The sequence below is a fragment of the Lonchura striata genome, chromosome 25 (assembly GCF_050655825.1).
Source record: "Lonchura striata isolate lonStrDom1 chromosome 25, ASM5065582v1, whole genome shotgun sequence".
Taxonomy (NCBI): Eukaryota; Metazoa; Chordata; class Aves; order Passeriformes; family Estrildidae; genus Lonchura; species Lonchura striata.
Genome location: NC_140727.1, coordinates 4,335,595 through 4,345,513, shown reverse-complemented (window position 1 = coordinate 4,345,513; position 9,919 = coordinate 4,335,595). Strand labels below are relative to the sequence as shown.

The 9,919-nt window shown below is 49.5% G+C and overlaps 1 protein-coding gene across 3 annotated transcripts; it reads right to left on the bottom strand.

Moving 5' to 3' along the window:
- Window positions 1–6,244: 6,244 nt before the first annotated feature.
- On the bottom strand, window positions 6,245–9,480 carry MLLT11 (MLLT11 transcription factor 7 cofactor). Of its 3 annotated transcripts, none has more exons than XM_021542082.4 (2): window positions 9,351–9,480; window positions 6,245–7,907 (listed from the first exon to the last, which is right to left on the bottom strand). In XM_021542082.4, the coding sequence occupies exon 2, from the start codon at window positions 7,888–7,890 to the stop codon at window positions 7,630–7,632; it is 261 nt and encodes an 86-aa protein (XP_021397757.1). In that variant the 5' UTR covers window positions 7,891–7,907; window positions 9,351–9,480; the 3' UTR covers window positions 6,245–7,629. The 3 variants fall into 3 exon arrangements, with proteins under 3 accessions (XP_021397757.1, XP_085416927.1, XP_085416926.1); XM_085560801.1 differs by lacking the exon at window positions 9,351–9,480 and adding an exon at window positions 8,760–9,288; XM_085560800.1 differs by lacking the exon at window positions 9,351–9,480 and adding an exon at window positions 8,681–9,287.
- Window positions 9,481–9,919: the final 439 nt, after the last annotated feature.

The window sequence follows — 9,919 nt, the reverse complement described above, 5'->3', positions numbered from 1 at the left end:
AAGACAAGCAGACTGCCAGACTGCCATATCTGGATTTCCATGTGCCACCAGTTTACACCACTGGCCAGTGTGGGAATTAGAATATTTGCCTAAATATTGTAAGACCAGGGAAATTTTTATTTTGAGTGTTTTCTTCTTGCAAGAAACAGGTGAAGGATGGCTTTCCCTGAGAGTGTGAGATGCTTCATGTGACAAACATTCGATGTTGCCTCAATCCAGAAATTAACAATTTTGGGAGAAGAAAATTATGGATAAAAGGGAAAAAAAAATAACAATTTTGGGAGAATTATGGATAAAAGGGAAAAAAAAAATCCCTTCTACACCTCTGCAAATATTTAAAGCAACACGCCAAGAGAATATTGTTGTTGCCATTGCAGATCTGGTCCCTGGGATTTGCAGGTCCTTGCACAAGGTCTGCGTTCAGGCTGGAATTCCCAGGCAGCTCAGCACTAATCCAGCTGCTTTGGCACGCTGGGATTTCTTCCCATTCCCAACAATGCAGGTATTGACATCCCAGAATAAGCCATCGGATCACCTGGCTGGGTGGAATTTTGTGGAAAAGCTTTGGATCTCTGCAGGTCAAGGTTTTAAAAAACTTTTTGGCACGGCAGGAAGCGGAGCTGGAGGGGGCACTGCGGGAGCATTCCTGGATTTGACCAAAAAGAGAGGAAAAAAGAGGAATTTTCCTTTCTAAATGCCAGGATTAGGAGGTGCCAGTGCCATTAGGTAGCTCCAGGCTGGTGGGTGTTCCCACAGCCTGGGAAGGTAGGTGAGATCCTACCTGAATGAATTTCAAAGGTTGGAAAGAGGTGGAACCAAGGTGCAAGGAAAATAAAAGAGTTACCAGCGATGAAAAGTTGGGAGGGAAATGAGAAAAGCATTTTTCTCCTAAAAGAGGGATGAGGAGCCATTCCTGCTGTGTTGCTGAGACCTGGATTATGCCCAGCTTCTACTGGGAATCCTAAATGGTCCCAGTAAAACCCCTGAGCTCCAGGTTTGTCACAGAGCTGGGCTCAGCCCTGCTCCACCTCGTGTTCCTTGGAATCATCCACTCTTCATTCCACTCCTTGCCTCGCAGGAGGAGGCAATTCCAAGTCTGAAATATCCGAGTGTTTCACCCCAATGGGGCTGACAGAATCCAAAGTCAAAATTTTTCACCTTAAAAAGAACCACTTGAGGAAAAATAAGTATAATTTTGATGCCTCAATAATGGAACTTCCAGCCCAGGCAGGGTGAAGGAGAGGAATAGAAAGTTCTCCTGGATAATTCCCATCTCTAAGCCCCCAAGCTGCTTTAAGCACATGCAAAAGCTGCACATTTCCAGAGAATAAATATTTTAAATCTGTAAACATGAGTTTTTGCTTTGGGAAGGCAGAGTTTGGCCAAGCAGGGAGGAGAAAGCTCATGTGAGCGACTGAAGGTAGCACCACCTAAACAGTTCCTCCTTTGTCTTCCTGGTGGGTCCCAAGCCAGGAATGATTTGTAGTAATTTGGCAAATAATTCAGAATAATTAACAGCTTTAGAAAATTGTTTTTCAGCAGGGCAAGTCTGTAAACAGACAGAACTGATGTAACCCGTCTCCATGCATGCCTTAAAGAGCTGCTCTGCTTCCTAATCCTCTTTTCCTGCCCCGAAGTTAATCCAAATAATCGAGTATCCCTGGGACACGCTGGAAGAATTGGCGGTAGTAGGCAAGGCTGGGGAATGACATCCCTTGAGGAAACAAAGCAGAGCTCTGGAGCTGTGCCCTGCTTTGCTGAACACCATTTGTATCTGTCTCATAAAATAACGAGATTACAGTGCCCCGGGCGGTTTAATGGGAGGACAGGGCGGATTGAGGCTGATATGAATGGCCCAGGATGAAGTTTTAGAGAAATGATGGAGTAACGGGTTGGAGTTGATGATTTACTCCCAGGCTGGGACCTTCCCCACAGGGTAAAGGAACAGTCTCTACCAAAGAGACAACAACTTGGTATTTCTCCTCCCGAGGGCGTTGGGCTTCCAGGAAAAACCCAAAATATTCCGGCGTGGTTGAGGTGGTGCTGAGAGAAACCCCAAGGACACTCAGACCCGACAGGCTCACAGGAGCTGGGATGTTTTCCCTCTGGAACTGAAGCTGCTCCTCACCTTGCTGCCAGGGGCTGGCAGGGACAGGTGGCTCTGGGCACAGTGGCACTCAGGTGGCACAATCCACAGCTCCTGCTTCCACCACTTCCTCCCTCTTACCTCGGGAAGTAAAGCAAACACCAGAGAAAATAGTCAGGGTTTCCTTCTCTCTTCCTTGAATAGAAACTGAAGGGGAAAGGCTCCAGTGTGTGGCTTGAGACTCCTGGGATTGTGGAAAACAATGTGGGAATACAGTAGGTTTTAGCAGGAGAAAGAAAATAACACCCCTAGAGCTCAGCACAACAAAGTTTTCAGGGTAAACCCAGCGTAGCTGGAAGGTCCAAGCAACCTCCAAGATCACCGAGTCCATTTGAAGGTCAGATTGGAGGTGTTTTCCAGCCTTAATAATTTTATTTTGTGCACATTAATAAGGACCAGCACACAAATTAAAAGCCCTGGAGTTGGAAGCAGCAGTTCAGCAGCCCTGGCTCTGCAAAGCTTCCTTCCCTGCCCCTTCCCTTGGCTGCATCCTGCTCCCAGGGCAGGAAACTGGGACCTGACCTGTGCTGGGTGCCAGAGAGGAAAACACTCGAGCACCACGGGTCAACAAATCAGAGCTGTGGCACCAGCAGCTTCAAGAATTTAAATCACTTGTCTCGAGACTCTAGAAAAAAAATGCTTACCTTTGGGGAAGAGAACGGAATTGAGAAGTGAGGGGATTAGATAAACTTCCACTTTATCAAATTCCTAAATTCAAAGTTAATTAAAGGTCAAACAGCATAAAAGATGATTTAAAAAAAAAACAACAGAAACCTTTCTGTAAGGAGTTGTCAGAGCCTCAACATGGGGACAGGAAACATTTGAGACAATTTCACTCTGAACTATTTATCCAGGATTGTATGTTCCAGTCAATCCATTTCTGCAGCAGTGGGCTTCCATTTTTATTATTTATTTTAAAAAATAACTATTAAAGCACATCAAGGGCTGCATATGGCAACATCAGACATGGTGGCTCATTTAAAATGTAATAAGAATTAAGTTATTTCTATTGGTATCCATCAGTGTTGCTTTAATTAAGTTTGAACTGGGATTAAATCAATCAATCACCCAAAAAGCACGCTCAGTGCAATGAGATATTGACTGAAATGAGATAAACAAGCCTTCTCAGCCCCAAAAACAATGTTTCTTCCTGCAATTGACCATAGTAGCTCCTATTCAATGCAAACTCCGTAAGAATGGGACAGGAAATTACCCAAATGGGCGCAAGCTCAGTGCACAGAACCCACAATTCCTCTTTAAAAGGGAAAAAAAGAGATCCTGTTCCTCAGCCCTAGTGTAGATCAACAGATTATAGGCACACAGAGGGAAGTTCACCTAAAGTTCTCATTTAACCCTTGCAACGTGTTTTTTCTCTCTTCTTTTCCTGATTTAGCAAGTTTGTCAGGTTGGTTTCACAGAATACCTGGGTTGGCAGGTGAAAACAGCCCAAGGCTGGAGTTTTCAGCACCTTGTAACCAGATTCCCCTTTAGCCCAGCTAAAGATCCTTGTTCCCATTTCAAAATCAGAAAGAGAGACAAGACTTCTTTATCTGGAAGTGGTTTTGTTACAATTAAAGCGGTTGCTGATGCCATCTCGTGGGAAATACAAAATTTACCTCTCCGAGCAGCAGACACGGCTGTTCCTAAGCCCTTTCTGGGTGGGAATGTCAGGATCTGGAATTTCAAAAGTACTCTCTGATTACTAAGCAAACATTCACACAAGTGAGCAGTCCCACTTAACCAAAGAATTGCTCACAGGCAGAAGTGTTTGCAGGTTGAGGCCAAAAAGCTTCCCAAAACTTTTCAGCAGCCTCAAGACTGCAGAGAAGCAGCAGTCTGGGTTTCCCCAAATGCACAGAATTGACTTGATGAGTGATTAGAAAAACTGGGATTACTCAAAAAGAATTTGCACTTAGAACCAAGCTAAATGGGTTTTGCCTGCCAAAATAAGGCTCAAGGAATAACTGGAAGCCTATTTATTCCCATCTAATATGGGACAGAATAAATAAGGAGTAACCTACACATCCCTTAGACCTGCTAATCCAGGAATTTCCTTACTCAGTATTTACACAAAGCAAAACACTCCACACTGGCGGTGAAGAGCAAAGCAACACGGTTCACTCTCAGGATTTGGCAGAGGCAGGAATTCTCATTATTCCTCTGTTGCAATCAGGCAAATCCATTTTCTGCAGCCCTGGAGCAGGGCCTGGAGTAGCCACTCGCACTGGAACCACCTTTATTTACACCAGGGGTAGGATCCTCCTCCCTTACCTCGCCTGGTGAAAACATTCAGGGGCAGGAAGCAGCAGCTGGGCGTGTTTGGCTGCATTTCAGCACTTTTACTTTCCTAAATACCCATCTGCCCTCTACTGGAGAGCAATCTTAGGGTTTGTTTGTTTGGTTTTTTTTTCCCTCCAAGGTTTTCACACTCGAGGTCCTCGAAGACCTTACTTGAGGTGGTTTTGGCGTTTGCTGAAGGGAGGAGATTGAGAACTCGCAGTGGTGTTAAGAATGAAGGGCAAGCTGGGATGTTTGTGATGGGATTTGCTCTCTGGGCGAGCATCCACCACACGGGGGTCCCCCTTCGTCACAGCCCTAAATCGCCCCTCTCAGAGGGTCCCCCAGCCCATTCCCTCCCTGGGAGTTCTCTGAACCCCTCATGGATGTCCCCCCATCCTCACACCCCTAAATCGCCCCTCTCAGAGGGTCCCCCAGCCCATCCCCTCACTGGGAGTTCTCTGAACACCTCACAGGGGTCGTATCTCCTTAGACCCCCAAGATCGCAGCCTTGCTCCTCACAGGGGTCCCCAAAACCCCTCATGGGGGTCCCGAAAGGCCCTCACAGGGATCCCCCATCCTCACACCCCTAAATCGCCCCTCTCAGAGGGTCCCCCAGCCCATCCCTCCCTAGGAGTCCTCTGAACCCCTCACAGGAGTCCTCTCTCCTTAGACGCCCAAGATCGCCCCTCTCAGAGGGTCCCCCAGCCCATTCCCTCCCTGGGAGTTCTCTGAACACCTCACAGGGGTTGTCTCTCCTTAGACCCCCAAGATCGCAGCCTTGCCCCTCACAGGGGTCCCCAAAGGCCCTCACAGGGATCCCCCTTCCTCAGACCCCCAAGATCGCCCCTCTCAGAGGGTCCCTCAGCCTACTCCCTCACTGGGAGTTCTCTGAACACCTCACAGGGGTCGTATCTCCTTAGACCCCCAAGACCGCACCTTGCCCCTCACAGAAGTCCCCACAGCCCCTCCCGGGGCTCCCCCTCGCCCCAGCGGCCCCGGTTCCCCTCACAACGCCCCGCCCCTCCCGTCGCCGCCTCACAAAATGGCGGCCCCGGCAGCGAGCCCGTGAGGCAGCGGAAGGATACAGTCTTGTGACAAAAGAGTCCTCCGAGGCGGCGCAGAAAACTCGAGCTGGCCCCGCACTCGCTCTGCCGCAGCGGGAACTGTGCGGAACGCGGGGATTTCTCTTTATTTTCTGCGCCATTCTCCCCGCCCTGAGGCCGTCGGAGAGGCCTGGCAGGGGAGTGTTTTCCTCTGGCGGAAGGATACCAAGCAGTCCTGGCGCGCCGTGACTGAGGCCGGGGGTCCCTGGAGTTAGATCCGGCAGAGGCGTTTTTGCGCCAAGTATAAAATGGCGGCGACGCCTCGCTGAGGCGGTGTGGTTTAGGTGTGTTTTGGAACTTTAATATCCAGGATTTGTAAATATATTTGTGTTTAGATGTGTGTGTTTCAGTAGTTTGAGCATCTCTGTCCCCTCTGAGTGCCTTCCAGTCCAGGATTTAACTCCCCTCAAGCTGCCAAACCCCCCTCTCCTAGGTGTGTTACCCCTAACTTGCCCAAAATGTCCTTTTTTTGAGGTAAAATTGGAGGTCTGGAGCCTATTTCTCCTCTGGGGTGTTTTCCTGTGAGGCTTGAAAAGCCGAAGTGTAAATAATATCCTTAATGTGCTTATAATAATCTTTCAGACTTAGTTTTTCCACACTTAAGTCTTCCACAGCATGTGTGAAAACACGGGGGTGAGTTCCCAGCTCGCTGTAAAGAGATTTGAGACATTTTAATGCTAAAGACCTTGTCAGTCTACATGTCCACAGGAATGTGTATGTTTTGAACTGATTTTATTTAAGGTTTCATAATAAATACTTCTCCTGCAGGTTTTCCTAGCTGGGAACACAGAAGTCAAACAGCTCTGCAGAGGAGAGTTTACATTTTTCGTCTCTGGTTTTACACAGATGGTTCAAAATCAGCACACGATTATTTCTGCAGATTACAGGAGACTGAATCCAATTTTCGTAGTAGAATGCAGATTTTTCCAATTTTTTGTCTATTTCTGGCACTTTTTAAGTGCTGCCTCAGCCATATACCCCCCAACTCTCAGGATGATTTTGGGATGCTTCACATCACTTCATCCCAATCAAGCCCAAAAAAAAAGCACATTCAAGAAGACAAATCAATCCCAGAAAACAATCTTGGAGAGGGAAAAAAACCCCAAACCTGTTTAAAAGCCAAAAATTATTCCAGGTTGGGTTTTGCCCCCCAGTTTTAAGCTGACACTCAGAAATAAACCTCAGCAGGTGAAAATCTCCCCGGAGAAAACTCAAGGCTTCCGCTTGAATGAATGCAGCATTGTTTGTTGTTGTTTTTAAAGGGTTTAAGTGGGTGGAAAACCTGAAATATTTTCATCTGAGGGTAAGATCCATCTTTCAGCTCTGCCCCATCACCCTTCCAGACCCCTAAATGTGCCCAGCATCTGTCCCAGTCAGGAGTTGCACTGGGAATAAACCATGTGGGGCATTAAAAAAGGATTAAAAAAGTCAAATTTGGGGCAATAAACACCCAGCCTTGACCCCACTAAGCAAGCTCAGTGCATTTCCATGTCTATTTATCCTCCTGGACATATTTTCTTTTGCTTGGGCTCACACCACAAGGCTCAAAGTGATTATATTTCTCGAGAAGAAGATATCTCTGCCTCTTCCACCTTACATTCCCGAGGGGAAGGTCAAGGGACAAAGAGGAATTTTGAGAAATTGGGCCAGGGGAGCACAGAGGGTCGATGCTTTCTGCAAAACGAGGGCGATTCCCCTTGCTCCTCATTTGCACAAATGAGTTTCTTAAAAAAAGCACACGAGAAATGAGCTGAGAAATTGTCACACAGGGCGGTGGCACCTCCCAAACCCTCTGGGAACGGAGAGGGGCAATGGGGGGGCTTTTTCTGCCCCCTCCCCTCGTGTTTGCCAGCTGTTGCTGGCACCGTTGGGATTCCAGGAGGAAAACGGGGAGAAGGGTTGGAGATTTTCGGGGAGCCCATCACCGTCGAGGCCGCGGTGAGCTGCTGAGCGAGCGAGGAGTGGCAAAACTGCCCAGAACCAAAAAAAAACCCAAAAAAACCCACAACCCAACAGCCTCCAAACTGACAACAAAACCAAATCCTGGCATGCCTGGCGGAAAAAGAGAGAGCAGGGGGGTGAGGAGGGGCAGGGAGGGCTTCAAATTAAATCGAAATCTAAGGAGCTGATGCTGGCAATGGGAGCTCGCCAGAAGTTAAAGCTGTTGAACTGCAGCAGAGTGTCCTCTTCCTGGGAGAGGTCCTGGCCGCCCCGCTCGCCCAGCTTGGCCAGCCCTGCCTTGGGCTTGTAGAGGGCCATGTCTGCGAGCCCCAGCCCCTCCAGCTCGGCCGTGTCCAGCCGCGGGATCGGCATCCTCCAGTAGATGAAGGAGTCGTACTGGCTGCTGATGGTGTCCAGCATTTTCAGGCTGTGGAAGGCTTGAGGGGAAAGAAGAGGAAGAGAAAAGCTCTACCAAACACACAGGAGTTTGCCCCAAAGTGGCCAGAAATCTCAGGTGTTGCCATGTTGACTCCACCCCGTAGGATAATCCCTTAAAAAGGGGATAAACCCCTAAAAAGGGGATAATCCCCTAAAAAGGAGTTGATGGTGGAGAATGGGGTTGTGGAGGTTTGATTCTAGGCTGGGTCTAACTGCAGGCTTGAGCTCTGCCAGAGTTTTATCCCCACCCTTCTCTGCACCGTCATTCGGAGGGGGCCCAAGGGATTTGTCACGCCGTGCCTCAGTTTCCCCATCCAGGCAGCATGGGAGGGGAGGGCAGGGTGGGGATCATCCTGCCGGCTCCGGGGAGCAGAGGTGGGAGAGCAGCACCCAAACAAACCCTTTTTCCACACCCCCACAGCTCTCCCCGTGCCGAATCCCCGTGGAGTGGGCAGTGGGGAGGGGTCCCTGCGCAGCCCCCTCCCCCCGATCCCACCCCATCCCTCCCTCCCATGACCGAACCCTCTGGAAAGGGCTGGAAGGAGCATCCCCACCACACCCCACCCATCCCTGCCGTGCCATCCGTCCGTCCCTGCTGCAGAATTCCCCCTGCAGCCCCACCCCGAGCCACCAAAATTTGGGAAAGGGCCGGACGAGACTGGATCAGCTTCTTCAGGCGGGAGCTGAGTCACTGCCCGGCTTCTCCCCGGCAGGGCTGTGTCATTCCCCTCCTCGACTGGCACCGGAGGTGGGGAAAAAAGAGCAGACTAACCCAAACCATCCTCATTTCCCTGCTGATTCCCTGACTTAAGTCTCAGAAAGCAGAATTCTCAAGGATGATTCAGGCATACTTTGGATCGTGCCCTGTCAGTGCGCTGAATGCTGGTCAGCTGCTAAATTTAAGGTTCTGGATGTCACTCAGGGGCTGTGAAAGGCTCCTGTGTCACCCCCGCCGGGTAAACTGAGCCATAGGACTTTAAAATAATCTCTTCCCGGGGAATTTATCCCTGGGAGGTCCATCTCTAGGGGGTCTGTCTGTGAGTTTTTGCAGCACGACAGCAGAGATTTATTAATGGTGATGGGTGTTGCGGACATGGATTTTTAAGCTCCAAATGGTGAAAAATTGGAGTTTAGTGACAAGAGGGGAAAAGAGAGTTTAGTGACAAATGAAATAACAAAATATCTAGTAAAAGGGAATGAATGTCGGGGGAAAACCCCTCTTGTTACGCGTGACACCCCTAAAAAAAGAGCATTTCCCACGGTCTCAATGTGCTCTGCTCATCCCATGGAAGCAAAACCACCTTTCTCCACTTAAATCCCCGCTGGCTGTGGCTCATTCCCCCCCATCAAAAAGAAATTCCAGGAGTTCCCCTCCACCCAAATCCCTCCCGGAACAAAAAGCATCCTGTGGCCGAGCATCCCGGCCGGCTCGCATCCCTTACCTGCGCAGGGCGCGGTGCTGCAGCGGCGAGCTCGGCGCCGGCCGGGCTCTTTGTACCGGGGAGCCGCGGGCGGAGCAGCGTCGCTTTTGTCTGCCGGCTCGGCTGGGTCTGCAATGCAGCCCCTCCGAGTGCCCTTCCTCGTGGGGGGAGGATGATGATGATGGCAGATGAGTCAGCGGCTCCCACCCGCGCCAGGGAGGGGGAGGACGGCAGGGGCGGGGAGTGGGGGGGATCCTGCGCGCTGGACCCCCAAGCCGAGGATGTATTGAACTGCTGAAGCCTTCAGCTCCGTGTTGGGGGGAATAATTTTCGGTCTGCAAAGAGCTGGGAAAGATTTATTTTACCTGCATGGGAAGATATGGGGTGCTGTGGTATCCCCAAACCTTGGGAGGGCACTGTGCGGGTCAAACACAGGGAAATTTGGCTCAAAGAAACCCCCCAAAACTATACACATATATATTTTTTTTTAATTTTTTTTTTTTTTAATCTGAGACTGAGACTATTTGGTCCTAAGGTCACACGGCAAAAATATCCCAGCCAGACATGGAACTGGAAATAGAGGGAGACAA